This window comes from Passer montanus, unplaced genomic scaffold (assembly GCF_014805655.1).
Source record: "Passer montanus isolate IOZ18808 unplaced genomic scaffold, ASM1480565v1 scaffold82, whole genome shotgun sequence".
NCBI lineage: Eukaryota > Metazoa > Chordata > Aves > Passeriformes > Passeridae > Passer > Passer montanus.
In genome coordinates, this window is record NW_024373479.1 from 2,202,263 (window position 1) to 2,227,111 (window position 24,849).

The following is a 24,849-nucleotide window of genomic DNA, read 5'->3' on the forward strand; positions in this document are numbered from 1 at the left end:
CTATCCTTGTTCAAAATGAAGCTCTTCACAAAGGCAAATGGATCCAGTGCTTTTTAAACCTAGATATATCTGTTTGTAGAGCATCACTAAGCACCTGTACTACAGTAAACCTAAGAATGTGATTTTCATTTCAGAGCTTTGTACATTCAAACTCGGTGAATTCTCACTAGTACTGTTCAAGGTTAGAGACCAGAACTTTTAGTGAGGGGATAATCCAGTTATTAAGGCTACTAAGGCCTTAGCCTGCAACACAAGAGAATCCAGGTTTAATTCCCTGATCTTCCACAGGCTTCCCATGCCATGAAATTACTTACAACCATTTATGTCACTGACGTAGCTGGATGCTGATTTTCCAGAGCTCTCAGCACCATGGTTAGAAAGCACTGTCACAGCTCAAAATCAGAGAGCTCAAGTGCATGCTTTGTTGGAGAAAAACACAGCAGCAATTAGAAGACGCTCATTTAGTCATAATGCTGCATCTAAAAGACACATTAGCATCAGAAGTGTGTATAAAAGGAAATCTACATATTTAGCAGCTAGAAAATTTATTTTTCAAAAAAAGCCCAGGTTTACTACTCTTTGTTATACTAACACCTAAAAATACTAACCAAATATTATCAAAAATATAATGAAAAATGTAGCATTTTGATATGATAACATTTGTTATCATTCAAAAGAAATCAAAGTGTCTGTGTGTGTGGCTTCCATTTTAATCTAGAGCCCCTTGACAGGATGTTTCCTTCCCATTAAAGCCAACATGCTCTGATGCTTCTTTAGAACTCAGTGCAAGAAGGAAAGGAGGAAAGAAGGAGCTCTTCCAGTGAACAGCTCTTGGCCCAAAAGCAGCTACTGTGAAGCTGCAGAAATTCAGCCTGCAGCCAGCTATCTACCAGTGCTGTGAAATAAGATGCAACAATCACCTCCAGGCAGCAGCCACCCAGGGAGCAGAAACTGAGGAGCTGAAGGTCCAGTGAACATCTCAGCTGTCAATTCCCACTAGTTAATCCCAAGACTCCTGGTGAATGTCCCAAAATTTAGCCTTTTTCCCCAGAGCAGACACAGTGTAGTGCTTCTCTTGGGCAGAGAGGCAGCTTTGATTTCATTTTTTTATGACCAGCAACACATAATACAGCAGACAAGCAGAGAGGCTGGAGAGGAAACTGTTTTTCAGGCAAAGAACCAGCAGTCACTGAGCTGACTGGGTTTTGGAGATGCTCAATGCTTTCTATTTAAATTCTCAGCTCCCTGCTCAATTCTGGCCCTCTTTCTCCAGTGCCCCTCATCAAGTTCCTGGTCTATTAATCACAGAAGGGACCTTAAGCTGTTAAAATCTGGGCTCTGAACACAAACTAGAGCAGCCTGGGGTGACTGCAGCTTGTGCTGACTGTTTCTGGGAGGCCTTATCAGCATGAAGAAAACACTCATTTCATCAAGAGGCTAAAACACAAATCATATTTTATTACACCCTGAGATTCCTGTTATGACAAGCATCTACACGACCACATTTTACCTCTGTCTCATAATTATGCAATATACCTGCAACAAATCCACTCCTCTAGTACTTGTCACTGCAGAAGAGGAATTGCTACTTAAGAGGTACTTAGAGTCCCAGTTCAACCACATAAACACTGCTCCAGAAGCTGCAATGAGTCTGAAGTTCATGTTTAGATTTAAAATATGTAGGGAGTTATTTCCAAAACCCAAGAGGGCCTCCAACATCACAAACAATCAATTCTGAGCACAACCTGTGATTTCAAAGCTCCTCTTACTCCTCCAGGAGTGGATTTTATTATCAGTTGACTTTGGTGAAATTTATCAGATGTATTCTCAGCTATAGGAAGCAGTTGCTTCACTCACATAAAACAGAAACAGAAAATTTTCAGCAGAAAATTTCCACATTTTTGCAACTAAAAACTCCTCTCTTTCTCTCAAATGGTCCCATCACTGACTACTCCATTGCTCTGGGCCAGTGCTCCATGAGTTTCTATAAATTACTACCTTATCCAAGTATTTCTTACATCCTCCATTACCATAATATTTACTGGTATCCACTCTTAAATGCATCTCTGTCTACAGTGCTTTCTCAAGAAAAGGAATACTCTGATCTTTCTCTTTCCAAAAGGTTCTTAGAGATATTTAGTGATGTGATGAGGGCCAGGAAGAAGTCAGTAGCAGAACAGTCAAGTTAAGTCTCCCAGTTCATTGTTTAACACTCTTGTCATAAATCACCTTTTGATTCCTTACAGAAAAGCCAGGCAGTTCCAGTGCATTGGGCTCACACAGAGCCCAAAATCCTAAAAGCTTAATTCCCATGTCTGAGGCAAAGATGTGAGGCACGTGGATACAAGAACTCCTGGAAATACATGGCAGGACAAGGACAGAGTGTTGCCAGCAACACATCTCCTCTAACTTTTTGCTGTTTCTTTTCCTCCCAGACACACAAAAATCAAACCCCTGTCTCTGTATGCAGACAGGCAGCAACGCTGGGGGATGTTGGCATTACCAGAGAGGATTATCAGGAAGACTTCACTTCTTGGCCATATGGTTGCTACTGATTAAACCCTGTATTTACCTGCTGCTTCTGTTCTGGGAGATGACCACACACTGTCAATCATTAAGCAAGCAGGGGAATGCCCAGATACACAGACAGGCTCACACTCTGCTTGCCAAGTTGGCTACTAGACCATATAACTCTGCAAACACACCTAAGTGTGGCAGGATGTTCTTTCTGTTTACCCTTCAATCCGAGATAAGGAGAGGGTCAGGGTCAGGATCTCACGCGATTTCTGCGTGCCAACACCCCGGCCCTGCTCTCTTCTGCTGGAATTAGGCTGGAGAAAGCTAGGACAGAGAGCAAACAGCCAAAGGAACTCACTGCTTTGAGGATTGCCACTGCATCCTGCTGCAGCCACGTTGGGTAGACGACTTCATCGTTCAGAATGGCCTCGAAGAGGTCGTCCTCGTTCTCGGCCTCGAAGGGCGCGTGGCCGCACAGCATCTCGTACAGCAGCACTCCCATGGCCCACCAGTCCACATCAGGGCCATACAGCATCTCCTGCAGGATCTGCAGCACGGGGAGGAGAGAAACACCAACCCTGAAGCTTCATACGGGAGCAGGGGAGGAAAGAAGGATTTGGAAATGGTAGCACAGAAGTTCTCGCTAACAGCGCTCTCTGTTAGGATGTCTAGGAACACCAAGTGATCTCACCCTGGGAACCCCCAGATCAGCACAAAGGTACATCAGGTGCTTTAAGCAAGGGCTGAATTAGCTTGGCTGGGTCACCTGGGAAGCAACGCCTCAGAATGATGCTGGGGCTGAGAAGGGGAACTCCAGCAAAACTGGCTGAGCCTCAGAAGCAGCCGAGCAGCCACGAGTGTGAGCTGACACTGCCTCCCCCTTGTCCTTGGGAAGAAAACACCTACCTGCCTCCTACAGCAAGGCTTTCAGTGGAGAGGGGAAGCAAGTGTGTGAGTGTGGGAGAGTGGTGCAAACATCAACCACAGACAGAAATTCAATTGTGTTGAAGGATGCGAAACCTTTTCGGAACATCCGGCAGCATCTGGAGGGCAGCTGCTCCTTAAAGAAGTGTTTGTTAATTTTGTAGTGAGATTGGGGAATGACAAGGAATGTGAAGATGTAGAAAAAGGAACTGTGTAATGAAGGAGAATTCAATCTCCTTTCAAATCAAGCTGGGACAGCATCTGTATGTGCCTCTCAAGATTTTTCAGCTCTATTTCAATTTTTCACCTCACATTTTCTAGAGAAAAATACAGGCTTATTTTGGTGCATACAGCAGCCTGAAGATTGACTCATGCTTTACTTCACAAGGGGCTGATAATACATCTAAGGAGGAAACTTGGAGCTCAGCAATCAAATAAGGCACAGCCAAAGACACTAGCAGTTCCAAAGCTCACCTACACTTTTCACATGGTGGTCCTTCTCCTGACCAAGGAAAGGTTTCCTTACCTCTGGAGCGATGTAGTCTGGCGTGCCACAGAAGGTAGCTGTGGTGATGCCATTGAGAATGCCCTCTTTGCACATTCCAAAGTCTGCCAGCTTGCAGTGCCCCTCATAGTCCAGCAGCACGTTGTCCAGCTTCAAATCCCTAAAATGAGAATCATTCAGAGTCACTGAGTGCCTGGAGTCGCCCCACACAGTTGCAGGCACCATCCCAGGCCTCAGAAGCTCAACCTGCAACCTGGAAAAATCATCATAAAAAATTAGCAAAAGTCATGCAGGAGAGGTTTTCTTTTGCTTCATCTCTTACAAAAGGGAGAGAGGAAGAAGCACCATTCTGCCAGCGCCATTTAATGCTGGCAGGTGCTGCAGGAGTTTGCCCACATGGGTTTCCAAACACACCACAAACCTGGCTGGCAGGGCTCCTGCTCCTTTAGCTCTGGGACACACTGGAGCAGAGGTTGCCAGAGCTGTCAGGTTGTGTAAGGATGTTATGATGCAGCAAAATGCTGCACACAGGCTGCATTCTGATTCAGCAAAGCTGCACTGGAGCAGACACTGGAGCTGGCAGCACAGCAAGGCCTCTGCAGAAGGGAAGAACCTCTCCTGAGGTGTTGGGGCTTCAGTCCAGATTTCCTTGTTATCAGCCTGACTGATAAACCCCGTCTGGAGCATCATCCAAGCTGAGAAGAAACTCCCTACTGACATCACACCACAAGGGCAGGGCGAATCTTCAGGCAGCACAGGATGCCTCCATCATAAGGCAAAGTCTTAAAGTCCTCCCAGCTTTATCAATCCCAGCAGTGCACTGATATAAGCAGTGAACATCCCCCATAGCCCTCACTGGAGTGGGGACCTCCTTGCCACTGTCACAAGAGACCTGCAGCCCAACAAGCTGTAGGGAGACACTTTTTCCAGTACATCACCTCTAACAGCCTGGGAGCTCCTCATGGAAAGCAGAGCTGCCAAAATGACAGAGCCCTAACAAAGCTTATCAGCTTGCCTGACCTTGAGACTGCCCACAGGAACAGCCTGCAGCCAGAAGCAGTGTCAGGAACACCACGGGGTCATCTGCAGACTTAGGCAATGCCTGCCTAAACATACACCAGCTCGTAGCACCTCTGCTTTGCAGCTGCCAGACAAGCTCCAGGCACCACAGCAGATGCAGGACAGGAGTTGATGGCAGCTCGTGCAGCACAAACAGGTCACAGCTCATTTTTTGAACTGTCTCAGGTGTTGTCCCAGGAGCTGCCCAGAGCTGTCACAGCAGCACCGTGATGGGGTGGCTTGACAAAGCCACCTTCAAAGCCATTCTGATGCCCACATCAGGATCAAAAACTAAATACATTTTAGGGTCTCAGAACTCCTTCATGTTGGCTCTTGATCCATTCTGCCCTTTGGTTGGACATCTATTTCCCTAGGAAGGGGGGTAACATAGGTGGTGACATCTCCACATCAATGTAAAAACCTGTGGTTGAGCTGAAATCTGAATCCAGCTTGATCCTGTTCATCCTCCATCTATGATCCTAAAGTGAGAATCAGGGGGTTGATGGCTCTGTGGTGCATGGGTATTTCTACAGTCCACGGGACTCCAGCTACACTGCTGCACTGGAAAGATCAAGGACACATTGTGTAAGACAATCAGAGCCACATCCTCTCCTGAAGAGATAAGGAAAAGTATTCTTAGCCTCTTTTGAATGAATGGGAAAGGAAAGGATAGAAGTTAAGAGATTTGCCCAGTGTCCCCCAGAGACAAGGCTTGAACATCAGCTTCCTGAATTCCAGCTCAGATTTAATCACAACATCACACATCCTCTCCAACTTTAGGATGGCTTGGCCACACAAGCCAGCAAAAACTGGCAACACTGCTGTCCTTCCCAGCAGGCCCATGAGCTGCCCAGTGGCCAGGGAAATTTGGATGCCAAGGACAGGGCCCATGCCTGTTTCATGCTGCAGTGTTTGCTCTGGGTGGGATGCTCAGCAGGAGACACTTATTTTTCCCTTCTGAGAATCACAAATGATGGCTGAAGCATGTGGGCAAAGGCTTGTCCTGGAAAGGCTTTAGGGGAGCACAGGGAGAGGTTTGTGCGTGGTTGCCCACGACAACCCATCTTCAGCAGCAGTTTACAGCCAAAGCTCCTGTTGGTCTTCCCTGTGGTTCCTGGCAGGGCAAGGAAGCCCTCCAAGCATGAAGGCAGGCCTTGTTTTCAGGAATCTGCCACGATGTGGCTGAAATGCACAGTTTATTCTTGGCTTGGGTTTAAATGCAGCAAACACCTTCTCGGTTCTGGGCAGTGCTTACTGTTGTGGTGCCCCCCCTTAAAGATACAGCTGGAAGGGGAATTTTGGTGAACTCACTTGGAGATCCCTCTAGCAAACCTCCTTCTGTTCCCTGAAACATCCACCACGTCCTGGAACACTTTGGGCATACCCCAAAATACAGCGTCCTTACATCAGAGCCAGCAGAAACACAGTCCCCAGTGTGGAAGAGCAGAGGCAAGAGGCAGCTGTGGGGCTGGGCCAGCTCTGCTGACCATGTCACCAGGGCACGCTGCCACTTTCCAGCCTCTGCCCCACAGGACATGCTGCAGGACCTCCCAAATCCCTGTTCGGGGCACAGGGCACCATGCTCATCCCAGCTCTGAGATGGCAGGAGCCCTGCAGGTGTGAGAGCGCTGTGAGCCCAGAGTCTCTATCTCTGTAATTGCCATTAAATTTAAACCATCTGCCTCTTGCTGGGTAAGCACAGCTCTAACCACACGAGGCAAAGCTCCAGCCCTTGGCTCCTCCACACTGCACGTTAAACCCATTAACAGTGTCTGTTGTCTCCTCCTGACTTGTGTCCAGCAGTGTGAAACCCAACACTCGCATTTTCTATTTTCACATAACCTGCAATGTGACGTTACTCTGGCTCTCACTTGCTCAGGCCCTTGGCTACGTGCAGATCATTTCAGAAGAGGACCTCCCATGACCACAGAAGGCTGCTCAATGCTCTTTGCTCAGCAAAGTGACAGGGGATCATCCTACACTACCCTCTCAGAGGTCTCGTGGGCCAGCACAGTGGCAGCCTCAGCCATGGGCTCTCTCTGGCTGCCCCATATGATAAATCCCTGGGAAAGCTGTGGTTTGAGCATTCGTCCCAAGCCATCCCAGCAGTTGTGAGCTCTGAACTCACTGCTTGATGCTGACAGGTCTCCCCACGCACCCAGCACGGCCACATGAGAGGAAAAACACTGACAGTTCTCTGAGATTTACAAGGAGCTCTTCATTTTCTCAGCAAGGATTCCGGGAAGCTGATGAAACTGGAAGCCATCCAGCTCAGAAAGGCCAAATCTACCTCATTTCCTTAATACTTGCATTTTCCATCCAATATTTTTAGCAGTTCCATGAAGCAGTAACGGCAGAGAGGTTTTCTGAGGCTGCGTTTCCAAGGTCCAGCTGAGGATCTGCCTTTCACTGGCAGAGCCTCCCTGGAAAACAGGCTTCATCCTGACTCAGAAAAGGCTGTCTTTGTCCTCACCCTCAGCTATGGCACACTGGCTTAATGGCCTTGTTTAGTCTAGACCAAAAAAAAATGACAAAATGAGCTGGTTCAGTGTCACTCACTGGGAGAGGCGTTCTTAGCACATCTGCTGCTCCAGTTTGACGTTTGTAAAAAAACCAAAATTACAATTGCAGATGATCTGTTCCTTTTCCCAAGCATCTGTCAAATGCAATTTCCCTGCACCAGGGACTATTGCCAGGGAATGTGTGTGATACACGTACCTGCCATCTCACTCTTGATGTAGAAACTGTATTTGAATGGATGAAGATTGCAGGGTTTTTCCCTTATTTTGGTTTCATCACCCTGTTTTGGTAAGGGCTCTACATGTAGTAAGGATTCAGAGGTGTAAGTGTGGCAGACACTGGCTTCCTGCCTCCCCTCAAGGTTATCCCAGGTTTGCTAATCTCAAAGGTCCAGTTTAAATCTCATTACAGCCTGGTGCTCCCATCCCAATGCAAATCACTCAGGGGTGCCAGCCACAAAGGTAAGTGTGGCTAACATAAAACTCCAGCCAAATGGATTTCAAAAAATACACAATGAGAAACAAAATCCCCAAACTGAAATTAGCTAAATGAGTAACCTTCTCTTTAGACACTCCTTGGAAACACTTTTGGGTGAGCAAATGTGCATTCAAGTTCTCTTGCAAGCAGGGATGAGATTTTAATTTTTCTCCACCTCTTCTGCTGAAGTCATTTTACTTCACAAAAATACTGCAATCTCCATCATGATGCAGAAAAAATGCATTTCTATTGCCTGCTCTGGTAGCCAAAGTAATATACATTTCCAACTCCAGCTCCAAAAACACTGTGATTTTTTTTTAATGAAGCAACTTCAACAGAGGAGAATGAAAGATGTACAACCTGCAGATTAGCACAGTTGGTAAGATAGTTAAGGAAAAGGCAGTAGTTTTCAAGTTAGAGGCTTTGCTCCAAATACAGTGGACAACAGATTTAAACCCATACTTTGATTAAATAAGGAGAACAGATGGAGGTCTCAGTTTTATGTAAAGCCCTAAATACTCCTGTGAAGCTGACAATGTTTCCCATTTTCCTTTGCATTCATAAGGAACATCCAAACTAAAATACTTCCTTTTACCTGAAACCAATGCTGTCTTAACTTGCAAAAAAAAAAATATAATTGCTTTTAAAAAGTCTTAACATTTATTCTGGGCCCACAAAGCAATTTTCTTTCTTTCCATCTTGGAGACTCAGGAAACTCAAAGAAAATAATTATTTTCATGAATCTATTCCCACCAGCTTTGGACTAGGGATCTCCATATTTTGTCCCTAAGATTTTATACCACTTTGGGAATTAAGGCCATTTCTACTGCAAGTCTTAGGTTGTAGAGACCTTGCTTATAAATTCCCTCACAGAAAATAGTTCACATCACCTACATTTTTCTAATAACAACCAAACATTATTTATTTCTATGATCAAGTAAGCTTTCATAACCAGAATCTCACACTCTCATAGCCCCAAGGAAGAGTTAAACAAGTCCTAGGCAGTGGTAAAGCTGAGTGGCAGCAGTAAATACAGGCTGAAGCTGACACCTGCAACATATTCTACCAGAGCTAAGACATAAAAACCCAGGCTGAGCTGCTGGTATTTGCTTAGGTACATCTTTAGGGCAGGAAAAAACAGTGAAATCACAAATGAAACACCAGGTTACTGGCCTTTGATAAAGGGAGCCACAAAGCTGAGATCAGAAAAGGATCAAGCTGCACCAAGCTGGAGAAAAACAGTTGAAATCCTGAGTTTTGCTGCCAAATAAAAAGAGATAGGACACTCTTGCTACCCAGCATATAAGCAGTGAGTGGGCATTGCAGGCTGAGATGGAAAGTGTTGCTTTACACACCTGCAGCTTCCCAGCACAATTCCCAAAATCCCATGGGATTCAGTCAGTGTGCCCCATCCTCCCCAGCACTGCACAAAGTAATGTCAAAATAGACAGGGACTGCAAAACGGAACTTCAACTCTTTGTTTCCTTGAAAAAACATTCCTTTGGGTAAAGAAAACATTTATCTTGGTTTCCAAACAACCTCTGAGGTGAAATCCACCCAGACCACTGCCAGCCACACAGACAGCCTGGCTACGGCAAACTGCAACCTGCAGTGCAGTGTCACAGGACAGAAATGAGGGGAAGATCTCTCCAGATGTTTGTAATTCGTAATTCCAGAAAGTAGGAATGAAAGATAGCAAGTGCCCTTCTACACCAGCCTAACAGCCAAAAGTTGTTTTCACAATCTGACCAGACTTCAGTGTTTAGGGACTGTAAATACAGCCACCACGGCTCCAGGCTGACCTTCTCATTTCTCACAAACAAGGCAATAGCAGAAATGTGACCTAATAATTCAAGGATCCAACTCAGACTCAGGGTAAGTGGCACAAATAACTGAAACCCCACAGAAAATCCACACTCATTGCTGGGCCATTAACAGCAGACAGGTGCCTGTCCTTGCTGGCCACGGGAGCACCCTACAGCCACCTCAGCATCTGAGCAGTGCTCCACCCAGGAGCCCAGCACCATTCCTGGGGCTTTTACAGCCTCATCCCACCACAGCACATCTTGCAGACTCCACAGACAGCTGGGGAGGGGAACGTGGCAGAATACAAGAGCCTCCTGCCTTGTCTCTGCTTCACCCAAGCTGTCCTGCTGGCACACAGAGCACAGACCTTTGGAAATGCTCTGCAGCCATGTGTTGGGATAAAGGTGTGATGGATTAGGGACACTGAGCCTCCAAAGCAGGCTCCACCTCTCTTGCAACACAAGATGTTACAGACTGATGCAATAAGGACTCAAGTGCAGGGACAGACACAGCACTGGAGCATGCTGAAAGCTGTCACCACAGCACGTGGCCAAGGACTGCCCTGAGGGCAAGGTCAGGAGTGGGTGAATTAGCCCAAGACAGATCCTCACACCTGCATCAGTGCTCTTCAGGATGTCCAAAGGCACTCGGTATCAGTGTTGCACACTCATGGGGTAAGTCTGATTCTTGCTCTGTTGCTTGGGCTTCAGACTAAACAGACTGGCAAGCACTGTATCCAGAAGTGCTCTGTCATTATTATTTTAAAGTCAAGCAGCCCTTCAAGCACAAGGACAAGCTCCTACAAGCATTCTGCCTGCATTAAGGCAGCACCATGGGGTTTTTGGCAGAGATGGGCTGGCACCCAGTGTTGCTGGCTGTCCATCTGCCTGACCCCTTCCTGCCTGCAAGGGCTCCCTGGAAGCAGCTCCCAGCCCACATCAGAGCACTGGCCCTCTCCAGGCTGCTGCTCTGAAGACAAAGCAGTGCCCAAGGCACTGACTTCTCTTACAGCACAGGAGATGGCATTACCCAGCATCCAAGACCTCTCTGGTGGTTTGAAGCACCAGCATTCCCACCTCCCCTCCCTCTGGGCACTTCAGAAGGGCACCTGTGGAAGATTATCACAATTACTCACAGGACTTCATTGCTGCTGAGATGAGCAGGCGTGATTCATCCTCCAGTTAAAACAGAGTGGTAGGCTCAAGTATAAAGGCAGAGACCAAAAACCCTGGGCACACCACGAGGGATGATCACAGAGCTTCCCCCACGCTGGTGGTACAGACCCAGTGGGACCTCAGTGAGTCCCTCTGGGGTCAGGCACACCCTCAAGCTTCCCTTTGCTACACCCACAGCACTGTGAGAGGGCTGATGACAGTGTCCAAAGGCAGCTTTACAAGGGCAAAAAGACATGGGGGACGTGTGAAACGGGGCAGCCACGAGCCAGAGCCATTACTGGTGAAACACAGGCGTGCTGGAGGTTGCCACACTGGAGTAATCCCAAAGCTGGCACAACCCCTATAATTTATTTATACATCCAAATTGGTGTGCGTGCATTTTTTAATAGATACTTCTATATAATCTATGTATCATTTGCTGCACTTTTATGTGGGACTCTGCTCAGGAAAGAGGAGCTACACTTGAAGTGTTTCACTGAATCCCAGAGCATCTGTCCTCCCATTTACTGCAGGAAGGGGAGAGGTGGATGGAAAAAGGCTTGGTGTCCAGCTTTTGGTATGGATGCCACGCACTCTCTCTGGATGAGCTGCCAGCCTAGTCCTGTGATAGACTCCTCAGTCCCACTGGGCAGCAACACTGGAATTTGCTGGCCCTGAAACATTACTTGCTGAGTTGCTCCCAACAGAGCTCTTATTTTACTGTTGCCAGAAAAAGAGGGGAAAAAGGAAAAAAAAAAAAAAAAAGAAGAAAAAAACCCAAAAACCCCACCAACCACAATGCTTCTTTTTGTGCATCCCATTGCCTGAAGTCTTCATTGGAGGCATACAACACACTCAAGACCCAAATGCAGGAACAAGAATCAGGGGACTGACGGAGCTAGGAGAGGTTAAAAAGCACAAGCCTGTTGTGTCACTTTGACAAAAATAGATCAATGTTGATTCAAAGCCTGATATGGAAATTAAAATGAAATCAGGTTTGTGCCCGCAGCACAGCATGGTCTCAACACTACAAGATGGAGTGAGAGTTATCCAGGATTAGTCAGCAGCAGCTCCCCACAGCCCACCACAGGGCTGCTGCAGGCTCCAAGCTGTCCTGGTGGCATCAGGGTTGGCCTGTGCTGCTGAAAAGGCTCCTCCTTGACAGGTCCCCCTGCCCTGGGGGAGTGAGCCAGCAGCCCACACCAAAGGGACTCTCCTGCTCATCCCACAGCTGCCATGGGATCCACCCTCCTCACTCCAGTCTTAGGAGGAATATTTTGCTCCTAGAAATATCAGAGAACATAAAAGTGAAGGTGTCCCTACCCAACAGGATGATGTGTGCAGACTGCCTCTGGTACTGGCTGAGGCAGCAAACCAAGCTGTGCTGGTACTGGCAATGCCAGCAGGGCTCTGTGGGAAGGACACTCCTGCCTGGAACCCGTAAATCTGGTCAGGCAGACTTCTCCACATTCATCTGATACAGGTAAGGTTCACTGTACTCTGAGCCTGACTCTAAATCCAGGGAAATCAGTGAAATAAAACAACTCCTGTCAAGTTCACTCAATTTTGAAATAGGCTCTGAGAGAAAAAAAAATTACTTAACCTTATTAAGGCTCTGAATTACAGATCCAGATTTATAAAGCTAAGGCTATAGGTGCTAATCTCCTTTCTATAATGGAATAAACAAAGCTGAAGGCAGAAGTACTGTATTTTTAGACAGGATTTTTAAAAGCACCTTGCTTTGGCCTGTAGATTTCCACTGCCAAACTTACTATTAACTTTTGATGGAGCATCCGTGCTGGCCCAGCATGGCTGCTTTTGAAAGTCTCACCATCTGCACTGAATTTTTATGCACAGAGCAAAAGAACAGTCTCCCTGCTAGTGACACATTGTGGGCACAAAGCACACAGCCACCCCACTGCTGCACAGGAGGGGGTTCTGCCTGGTTCCCCTTGGAAATGTTGTTTCTTAAAAAAAAACAAACTGACACCATCACTGATATAATTGGTTCTTTTTTTCCTAAGGCTCCAAGGAACCTTTAGGCAAACACAGTGCTTTTCTGACTGCTCTGATCTCTGCTTTTGACCACAACAATCACTTAAATATAAAATGGAAGAAGTTTTTCTAGGAGCCTAGAAGATGGGTCATTATCCCAAGATTTATTTTCTCATTCATGTGAATTACTGTTGTTATTCACTCATTACAGGTGATTCACCCAGAGCTGTGTGAAGCCCAAGGATGCTGGATAAGCAGGGCAGGGCCAGGTGGAATTCCTGGCTGGGCATGCTCAGCTCTCTGCAGTCCCACTGACTCCTCCCAGGCTGTCTGCATGCAGGAACCAGTGACAGTGACCTTTGTGCCAGGCCAGCAGGGACAGAGCAGATCCCACGTGGCACCCCAAATGCCACATGGCATCAAACAGACCCCAAACTGCCCACCAACAATGCTGGCTGGTGTTACCCCCACAGCACATCAAGAACTTAACCCTCGAGTCTCATTGGGCTGGGCTCCTTCTGCATCTGGCACAGGGGAACAGATGCTTTCCCAAGCCACTTCAGACCCTCTAAATTTGACTCACCAGCTGACAAGGCCACCAAAGTTCCCAAATTAGGCTCCTTAGGTGGCTCCCTGATTGTCAGTAAAGCAGCAGTAGCCCAGAGCAGGAGTCAAGTGATGCTCACCTGACACGGCTGCCAGGCACAAGGAGCTGCCTTGTTCCTGTTATGCATGAAATAAATTAATCACAAAATGAAATAAGCACTGTCTCCAATGACCCCATCAAGGAAAAAAATAGAAATGGGACAGGAGTGAGGAAAGTCTGTCTTTACACTGCTCAGCCCTAGAATTTTTAGCACATTCACACATCAAGTCCCTGCAAGTCCCTTTGGCCTCTGCAACGTGTGACCATGGAGAAGGATGCCCAGGGTGCTGTGTGTCTATCTGCAAATAAGCCTCCTGATATATTCAGATTTTACTATTTCAGCTGTAGAAGATCTGAAACTGTCAGGTCCCTCTTGCTTACACAGGCTCCAACTATATGTCTTATAAATCCCTTTGGTCAGGAAGAAGACACCACAAATCCCCACCAAAACTTATTTCTAGTCCAGGGAGACAAGAAACATCAGGCAAAAACCTTGGTGCCTCCTGCTGAGGCACCACATCAGATCAAAACTCAGAATTACAGATTTTCTACCTAGACCTCCTGTGTTTATAACACAGGCCAGAACTGCACAACAATTCATATTTTCTATGACAATAAAAAAGTTAGTCAACTTGAAGGCAAGGTGATTCTAAAAAAACTCCTTGTCTGTGCTCACTAAAGTTACACCCAGGTGCCATCTAAAGTGCACTGGTTTTTAGCTCATGTCCTCATCAAGGTTTAGCACTCTCCACCTACAAGGCCACATTTTTATTTTGTGGCAGGAAAGTACTTCTTAATGTTATTGACAATTCCAGTGGGTTCAGCCATCAAGTACTTCAAACTCATCTCCACAGTCAAGTACTGCTGCTCTCAGGCTGGACTGCTGCTCTCAGATACTCTCCCATGAATAAATAATTGATTGAGGACTAATGGAAAACCATGGAGGCTCAGGGAAAGCGGAATGACTGTACTGTCCTGAGAAAAAGGAATAAAAAGGGCATTATTTTAATACCAACATGCTGAAATGCATTATAGCTAATGAACACATTATAGCTAATAATGACACATTATAGGTAATGAACCTCTGGAACTTTTTTTAGATGGATTTGCAGATATAGAGTCCGTGTCCTCTCAGCACTTTGGGGACATAATTTTTAAGTTTACCTGTCCTCCATCTCTGTTCTTAAACAGACTCCACGATGCTTTACTTCACAAATGGTCTGCAAACTTCTCCATGGTTTTGCATGAGGAGTGATTCCACAGTACCCAAAATGACCCCATGGCTGTGAGAGCACAGGACACTGTTTGGGGTGTGCTGTGGGTGCTGCAGTGTGCTTTGTCCTGGGCTGTTAACAGGAAAGCAACCACACCATGACACAGCAGCTGCTTTCTCATCAAGGTTACGTCCAAGAGCATTTGGAATCAGCTTTTGAACACTGGGTTACTTCACTTCCCACCTCCCATTGTCCCCGTGGTGATTTGGGAAGCACCACAGTGATCCAAGTGCAAACCCATCGTGCTTCCTCTCCAGCCAATGCCTTAATTTGGCGCTGCAGGTTTGGAATTCCTGGGTTTCCCTTGCACACATCCTCACAGCCATCCCACCCACCTGGAACTCAACCCTCGGGCATTTGGTTTGCTGCCCCCACGCCAGGAGCCTGCTGGCACTCCTGGCACCACCAGCAACCATCACCATGGCTGGAATGACTCAAACCAGAGAACACCCAACAAGATGGCAATGTTTATCAACAGCCTCTCATCCCTCCACAGCAACCAGGGCAGCTCTGCCCAGGCACAGAGCGGGAGCAGCCGACACCCAGGGTGATGCTCGGATGCAGCAGGCTGTGTCCTGGTGTTGATCCAAGCTGTAGGGATCAAGCAGAAACACTTTTTCTGCACATCCCCAGATGAGCCTGCCCGGCAGACTTCTTTGCCAAGTGTTTCTCTGTCGCTCTTGCGCCAAGAATGACACAGGAACAGGCAAGAGGCAGGATTGTAGAAAAGGTAAAGAAGGTTTTATTCAAGAGAACCGCGCGGTTTTTATAGAGCAATACCATGGATTCTATCTGGCTAACTAACAAAAACGTCTTCTTCACTCATTGTCCTTGAAGAGAAGAATAGGAGAACAAAGTAGAAAAACACTACCTGCAAATAACAAGTTATCACATCTTTCCAACTCCCTAAAATTTCTCACAAGCCACTGTGAGAAACGCTTGCCGTTTCTCTCTCTGTGCCCCATGGCATCCCCATTTCTCCACGCTGGCTTTCCATCTGGAGCAGAAGCACTGCACAGCCCGCCGGCCCTGGTGCACACACGGCACCTTCATACCAGAGGAGTCAGAGCCCGGCGCTGGTGACACATGACTCAAACACGCGGTGAACTGCTCTTAATCCCAGCAGCCCGGCGAGCAGAGCTCCCCTCTGTCCTCAGCTGCCCTTTTCTGGGCAGCTGCAGCTTTTCCTGGCACCTGACTAGAAACCCTGTGGCTTTTACCTCGTGTGCATGAGGTAAAACGTGGATTTGGGCTTAGAGCCTTCCTGCGTCCTGAAAGGGGAGTGTTTGGGTTTAGCACTGTCCAGCTGCTAAGGTGGCATCGGGGCTGCTTTTCAGAACCTAGAGACAGCAAGATCCCTTTTTCTGGTGATTTAAGTCTCCTCCTCCAGCAGCACAGCCACAGTGCTCTCCAGCTGTACCTGCCCCTCCATCCCCATCTGTGCTTTTCAGGGCAGTGAGGGTGCTGCAGCGATGGAGGGGGAACCCAGTGCTTCCCCACACCCTACAAAAACCTCAAAAGCAAGAGGAAGGCCCCGTGTGTGGCACAGCTGCAGACTCTGCCCTGGGCAGAGGTCAGCACTTCAGGTTACTCATGTTACAAGCAGTTACAGGAATGGAGTCATTTCCCGGGTGGCTCTGGCCAAGCTCCCCCCGCAGCTCTGTGTGGTGTTACACAGGACTTCAGGGAATCACAGAAGGGAATCACAGAATGGCTGTGGTTAGAAGGGACCCTAAAGATTATCTCATTCCAGCCCAGTTGCCAAGGCAGGGCCATCTTCCCCTGAAGCAGGCTGCTCCAAGCCCCCTCCAGCCTGGCCCTGAACACTTCCAGGGATGGGGCATCCGCAGCTTCTCCGGGCAGCCTCAGTGACTTCAGCCAGCCCCTCTCTTCCCTGTCACACACTCCAAATTTTGCCAGACCCTGCTCAATCACACCCTGCTGCACCACAGCACTGTCCCCTAGCACAGGCTGAGCCATTCCTAGGACCAAGTTAAGCCATTCCTAGGACCAAGCTGAGCCATTCCTAGGACCAAATACCACTCAAATTTGTGAGACTGGAAAGTCTCTCCCCTCCTCCACACGAGTCCCACACGGCTCTGCTGTTGGTATAAACCACAAGTTATTTCATGACTTTCTGGCACCCACAACTGGCATCACCAGCCAGCGAGTGGGACGGGCTGTACACCCATGAGAGCAAAACCACAGAGAATTAACCCTGCAGTGGGCTGGCAGAAAAGCCATGGTACTGGGAGCTGTCAGAGAGCCAGAGGCTGTGACTCACTGGGAGAGGCTGCACAAAAATAGGGCTTTCAGCAAAGCCCAGAGGAATTTCTGCAGGGAGATTCTTCCCCTAGAGACAGGCAGGGGGACTCATCTCACCTCTCCCATCAGGGAGCAGATCCGATGACTGCTCTGCCAGAAGAGGAATTCACTATTGTCCGGCTGGCTGTTTCCAGCCTGGCTAAAAATGGGATCACAGGAGACTAATTGCTTCACTGGAGGAAAAAAAAAGAACTAGTCTGGAGTGATGGAATTATTTTGTAGACTGTTGTTGTTTGGGTTTGTTTCCATCCTGGCTTAACGAGCATTAATGACTTCAGATGGGGGGAGGAAAGCCATTAGGGAGAACACGACACCTCTGGCCCAGCACACACTTCTGTCCCAGCCAACCTCTCCAGCTCTGATGGCATCCCTCCCACCTCCAGCCCTTCAGAATGCAGGGAGGTGGCTGAGAGCAAAGGGAAATGTTAATTTTTCCCTTTTAATTGGCCTAACTGGAAGTGCCAGCCTCCCTGCAGCTCAAATACTTAAGCATGTTAGCTATACTCCAGAAAAACTGCTGTCCCTCCTCAGTGGCAGGGAAACAAAGGGAAAACATCCCAGAAAAGTGGATGCTCCTGGCAGAAATCAGCAAAGCCCAGAGCCTGTGAAATACAGTTTGTTTGTTTTGTTTGCGGAAGCCCCGCTGAATCTTCTGAGACTCATTCTGGTGTCAGCAGAGACAGAAAGAAACCCAAAGCCAAGACAGGTAATTAATGTTGAAATTCCTCCTTACATAACAGCGCTGGGACAGACACTCACTTGGCCAGTGCTGTGCAGGGCTGTGCCAGCACAGCCCACAGAAAGCCTGGGAGCAAGCAGTGCCTGTGCTACACCCAGAGGCTCCAGCCTGCCACCCTCACATGCTCTGGCCTTCAGGGAAATAGGGACTGTCTGGGAATGATGTGCCTATTTCTACAATCCAGCTCTGCTGAAGGACAGGTGTCTTTTAACTGCATCCCCCAGGGAACAGGAGAACAACCTGAACTGCCCCAAACCACAGCAAGGTCCCAAGGAAGACACAGGCACAGCAAAGACTTGGAAATATTAGGAGCTGCCCTGGGAAAGAGGTGGAGATTTTCAGCATGAGCCTGGTTGTAAGAAAGTGAGGAGAAAGTAGGGAAAGCTCTCAGGCAATCAAACAGTGACTTCAATTGCCCTGCCCTAGACATGACAGAATGTGAAATACCCAATATTCCATGCCACATTCAACTCATGCACAGGCAACAGCCAGGCCTCCAAAGACCATCCTCTCTCTTCCACGTGTCCCCATTCCAATGTCAGCTTACTGGCAATATTTGGCATCTGCTGCCTTGCTTCCTGGCCAGCAGGGATCCAGAGATGCCACAGGCTGATGCTGGGAAGCAGCATCCAACAGTTCTGGCAGGAACTTCTGACTGTCCCGTGGCTTGGGAAAACTGTCAGTCCTGAAGGACCCCAAGGCAGCTCTGAGCGGAGGTGATGAGGGGCAGTAAAGAGGAAAGGCTGCAAGACAGCTTCCCATTAATTTTATCACCCCAAATAGCTGTCCTTTCCCTGGGGCTATCCCTGTCAGGGCAGTCACCAGTTTGAGTGAGCAGAGCAATTTCACAAGATCAAAAGAGTGTAGGGGAATCTGTGACATAGAGACTTTCCATGCATGAATCCAACTTCAGCCCACTCTAGCCACAGATGACCTGTGGCTTTAGGGGTTTGAAAGCTGGCTTCCCTTTGCTCTGGCTCATTTCCAAAACCTCATGAGTTCCAAGAAGCAGCACAGTTTAGTATTGCCTTTTCTGACAGCAGACAGGGAACTACGTTTCAAGTGGCTCAGCCACTGATAAAAGATATTAATTTAACAGATATTGTGCCACGAAGGCTTATCTGGGTATTTTCTCTTTGTGTAAGAATGGGGGGGGGGGACATTAATTCAGGTTGGAGTTACACCAGTCCTATCTCAAACCTACCACCAGCAGATCAGCTGCCATCCACTGGCCACCACAATTTCAAAATTAACTCTGCAGGGTCAGACATGAGCTCACTGCCTGAATCTCCCGTGGCTTGCTGCATCCCAAGCAGCACAAAGGACACCAAGAGCTGTCACCCTCCTGCAGGGGGTGGCCCTGGCCCCAAAGAGACCCCAGCAGGAGCAGGACTGGCAGTCCCAGCTCTGGCTCCACGCTCTGTGCTGCTGCAAGGGTGGAGTGGCTGGGCAGTGCTGCCTTCTGACCTTCCCAGGGGTGGACTATCTCTCTGGAGCTTGGCCAGCTGGCAGCAGTCACAGCTTCTCCTTGGCTTTCTCATTTATCAAGGCTGGACAGAGTAGCAAGAAGTAGGAGTCAGCTGCCAAGGTTTTTGCTCCCTCTGTGCTCAACAGGGTCTGAAGGTAGAAATTCTGGCTGTAAAGCTGCTGTTTGGGCACCAAGTTTCAAGGTACTGCTCAAAATATACGAGAAATTGTATGAGTAATACTGGAATGGGGAGCTCCAGCTAGGAAGAATGGTTATAAGGTAAAAGAAAAAAAAAAGAGAGAAGGTGTGCAGGAAATGTCAAAGGTCACAAAGTTGATAAGATTGTGTCAAAATCCCCAAAGTACAGACAAGCATACAATTCCTCAACTTATGGCTAGGAGATACTGACAAACAGAAATACAAAGCACGCTAATTCAGCTTTTAGGCACAAGTCAACAAGGACATGGGACCCTGCTACATTTTTATGCTCAGGTAAATGTCAAAAGGAACGTAACAAGATCCAGAGAAGGGAGGAGAAAACCCAAAGCCTGCTTGCTAAATGTCACACACCAGCTCAGACTCCTAGCACAAGTGCCACAGAGTCTGGACACAGAGGCACAGGGCAGCCTCAGTACCAGAGCCCAGGCTGGCTGACTGGAATGTCCTTGGAGAGCCTGAAGGGAGCACTTCCTCCTGCCCCTGCTGCCACACAGGTTTGCCCATGGCATAATGTCCCCCTGCTCCCTTGCACAGCTAGTCCTGCTTTTCCCAATTTACCCCCTCCTCCAGCCCCTTCCTTTTCCAGCACAACAGCCAAGGATGGCATGACCCACTCTGGGCAGGCACCATGACAAAAATGTTTCAGATCAGAAATGCTTCAGATTTGGCTGCACACATCCTATTGGACAGACTTAGCCGTGGCAGTATGCCTGGATCAGGGATTTAGCTAGTAAATAACCTCTCCTACTTGGAAGTCATTTTCTTGATTCATGAGCACGCCTCTACCATGCTGCTGAGAGATTTGTGAAAGCAGCTCTGGATGTTAATAATAAATCGTGCTTGTGAAACTTTAATTGATTCAGAAGGAATCAGCTCAGAGCATGGAGGATCTCTGTGGTTCTGAATACATCACATTTGTACACAGTTGAGACTTGAAGGCTTGCTCCCCCTTCCATTGTTGTCAGCTGGAATACTGCCACTGCTTCTTCAGTGGAATAATAACCAGGTAACACAATTCCAAGATTAAATTGTGCCCTCAGGCACAGCCTCATAAAAGGGGAGGTTCTCCAACCTATTAACAGCAAAGGTGCCATGACTCAGAGGCCAAATGATGAGCAATGCTTTCCCCTTGCTCCATGAGAATAGGTCCCATAAACAGCAACCTGGCCTGCACCAGCAGCTAAGGACAAGCCCCAGCAGCAGTTCAGCTGGCACACAGAGGGCAGAAACAAAGCTGTGCCCACCATCCTGCCCAGGGTACCACTGACAGGTGAGGGAAATCTCTGTCAGTCATTCTGAATTGTTAAACACTTACTACTGCAGCACTACTCTGTCCTAGTTGAAATTTTCCATTGTGTTATTATTTTTAGTTTATATCTGTATCACTACAGGTAGCTCTGAAATAGAATCTATAGACAAGGCGTGACAGTGATTTACCACTGATATTACAAGTTGCTGGATGGCTTTACAATGCCATAAAAGCAGAGTAACCCACCTGCTCCCTGGCATAAAGAACAAGATCTGAACACTGGGATTATTGACCAAAGAAACATCAGGTGCTAATCTTGCTGCAGCTAAAAGAGTAAGTCAAATTCTCCCTGGCTAACTACAGCTATTGCTGCAGGCCAAATATTTCAACACAGAGTCTCTCATTGTGTCCCTCACAAATACAGCAACTTCACTCACTGCAACACGTTGTGATGCAAGAAACCTTCCATTTCAGCAAGTCAGAGGAGCAGATGCAACAGCATTTTGTCAGCATAATCCTTCTTTCAAGAAGTTGTACAAAACATTTATTAAGGTTGACAGAGAGACCTTTTCCCCAGCTATATATATCAGCCTCCCTAATGCCAACCCAGGGCTCATGTTCTCAGAGAGTGACACTGAAAGCTTCCTCATTTTGAGATGGGCACAAAGATCAATAAAATTACTGCATTAATGCTGGGCAATTCTGGAGAGCTCAGAGCAAATGCTTTCAAAATTTGTGAAATCATATACCTGAATGCCCTTGGTATCAGGGAACATGTTAAAAGTCAGACGAGCAGTTCTGGATAAAAACATAACAGTAATATTTAGGGGCAGTTTTTAAAAATAAATTTTAAGTAACATAAAATATATTTAGGTTTTTATGTTTTCTCCTTCTGGTGACCTTTACGCCTTTAAAATAGAATGAAGAGAGCAGGCAAGACAGAAAACCAGTATTTTTGTAGAAAAGTTTCTTTGTTTCAAAAGTTCTAATCTAAATATTCCCTGGTGCTCTAGGACTTGAAGATTGAGCCTAATTCTGGTTTCCAAGTCTCCATTCTTTGCAAACTTGTCTGTAATTGTTACACATAGCTATTTCTTAATTCCATCTGCATGCTCTTTAATTGTGAAATGCCTGTATGAGGATGTATTAGTCACAAAAGGGATGCCAGAACACAACTCACATCTAATCACCTATCCCCTCCACAGATGAGAGGATTTTTTAATTTTTATTTTTATATTTTTATTGCACCAGGACCAGAATTCTCAAACACCACCAAGTTCTCATTGCAGGCATTCCCTAAATGAGCCTGTGCCTGCAAGAGTTCACATGTTTTAATATGCAAATGTAGCAGCTACACAAAAAAAAAAAAGTGCAAGTATGAGAGACTGGCACTCAGCAAAGGTTCTCCAGCCTTGGGGCAGGTGGATGAACTACACAAACTCTCGAGGCCCCTTCGAGCTGGGTTTTTTAATGATTTATACAAACTCATTATGTGCAGGGTTTGCAGGTTTTAAAAACAGTCCCTTTAAACAACCATAAAGGAAAAGTAGACACCAGCAGAGCCAACAGCTTCTGTGGGCTATTCAGTGGTCCTTAGTCATGTGGAAAGTTCCACCAAAGTTCACAGACGATATACAGTGGAGTCAATGGGGCACAGAGATCTGATATGTGGATCTCCAAACAGGACTGCTCTTGGTAAGCACAACTGTAAATCAGGCTGAACTGTCCTGCACTCTGACTGATTGAACATGACACGGAAACGTGAGAGGCTGGGCTTTTTTTCCTCTCTGCACTTTCCATTTGATCAAGTGCAGAGAAACAACCCTTTAAGCACTGCATGCCAGAGGCTGTAAAAGAGCCCATCTCACAAGCAGGCAACGTCCACATCAGAGTGGAAAGCTCTGTGGAAGTTGCACTGTCTAGAAGCACAAATCAGTCTGCACGAGCTGTTGACTGTCAGATAAGATAGCCACAGACATCACTACACTCCTGACCCTCAGACACAGCCCTTTATGTTGTCTAAAGCTGAATGAAGCATTTCCAGGCACTCCAGCACAAAAATTCCTCTTCTGCATTAAGCAGATGTTGTAGGGATGGGATTGCTGGTGGGTATTCTGTGCCAGTTTGCAGCTTTCAGCTGATTTGTTTCACTCATTCACCAGATAATCAGCTTATATTTCATCCCTTCTGCTGCTCTCAGAAAACAGCACATCCTTCATTTTGCTCTGCTTACATTTATATCCACTCTGGTCTTTGGGGCCCCAATCCCACACTGCACTGAGCCTCAGAGCTCCCCCAAATAGAGTTCTTGAAGTGACAGAGAGCAGATCCCACAGCTGAGGTTATGGAGACTCACACCCACTCTGGCACTGGTTGAGCTGTTCCCACCCTTTCCTCAGATGCAAACAACTCTGCCCACACAGCCAAATCCATGGGGAAAAGAGGCATAAAATACATCAAATCAGCAAAGATTACCTACAGAGGCATGGACTGCAGCACACTCAAGCAAAAACTTTCACTGAGCAATAAAACAGTTCGGGTTGGAAGGCACCTTAAAGATCATCTCATTCCAACCCCCACTGCCATGGGAAGGAACACCTTCCCTGTCCAACCTGCCCTTGAACACTTCCAGGGATGAGGAATCCACAGCTTCTCAAGGCACCAGGGCCTCACACCCTCATAGTAAAGAATTTCTTTTTTATATCTAACCTCAATCTACCCTTCTTCAGCTTAAGGCCATTCCCCCTTGTCTTATCACTGCATACCTTGCAAAAAGTCTCTCTCCAGCCTTCTTGTAGACCCCCCTTAGATATTAGAAGGCTGCTATCAGGTCTGCAAGCAGCAGCCTGGAGGTCTTTCTTGTAAGGTCTTTCAGAAAAGCTTAAAAACACCTCATTGAACCAAAGGCTTATCTTTATTTGCCAAGAAAACAAAGCTATGCACAGCACCTAAGCAAACCACCAGTAATCCCTGGATAGCCCCCCAGCCAGCCAGTTTGCCTTGCAGAGCACTGCTGCTATCAGCCACAGATCCAGTTCAACTGCTCATTTACCTCCCTGGGGAAAGCCCCTTGACTTCAGGGGAAACAAGAGCTGGCTCCAGATGTGAAAAAGGGCATCAGAATAAACAAAATCATCAGTTAAAAAAAAAAACAAACAACCCACCAAACAAAAAACCAACAACCAAAAAACAAAGCAAAGAGTGGACATGAGAAATCCCATGTCCACACTGTCTTGACCCATGGAAAAGGCAAACAGCACACTAATAAAAGTGGCTCTGTTAACAGTGGCTGTATGTAATTAGGAAAGGCATTCAGCTTCTGTTTTCAGCATGTAATTTTTAATTGATTTTGCTGAAAGAAACCTTAGTGTTGTTTCAGTTAACAGCAGTCTTTCCAGCAAAACTGGTCTCCATAAAAGGCTTATGTAAAGCTTCCTTCAAGTGTCACAGGCTCATTGTTTGAACTGGCAGGGATTTAACCTGTTGCAAAAAGCCCATTCCTTATAAAAGCCAGCAGTCATGAGACACCCAGCTGCAGACCTGATGGGTCTCCTCCACCAAGGAAAGGTGATGAATTCAGAGGCCTGGCCAGTATCCAGCAATCTTTCCAGATCCCACAGGAGAAAGTTTTTCCCTTCATAAGAGTCCCCCACACAGTAAGGAGATGCTCTCAGGTAACACACAGAGGAGTAAACACTGCTTGTTAATATGCTTATCTTATTTTCCCTAAGAGCTGGAGTTCAGCCCCAAGGCCACACCATGCTCTCATCTGGATAATTGCATAATTATCGTTTGCCTTCCAAAAGGACCACGCATCCTGTTAAAGACCACTGAGTCACAGGACCAGCACATCAGAGCACAGGGATTCTTTGCACACCCTCCCACATCCAGAGGTGTGACAGGGCTCCAACAGACCCCCAGCCTCTCCAGAGGGGTCAGCTGCATTAGAAACACCAATAGAGACACAAAAGC

General features: G+C 47.1%; 1 protein-coding gene across 1 annotated transcript in view; it reads right to left on the reverse strand.

The window, feature by feature from the left end:
- The window catches only part of PRKCH (protein kinase C eta), a 113,271-nt gene that overhangs the window by 15,627 nt on the left and 72,795 nt on the right, over positions 1-24,849 (reverse strand). Inside the window, exons 11-12 of the mRNA XM_039733064.1 lie at positions 3,968-4,106; positions 2,876-3,064 (exon numbers count right to left, since the gene is read on the reverse strand). Of these exons, the coding sequence (XP_039588998.1) occupies positions 2,876-3,064; positions 3,968-4,106 (328 nt within the window). The remainder of the gene's footprint in view (positions 1-2,875; positions 3,065-3,967; positions 4,107-24,849) is intronic.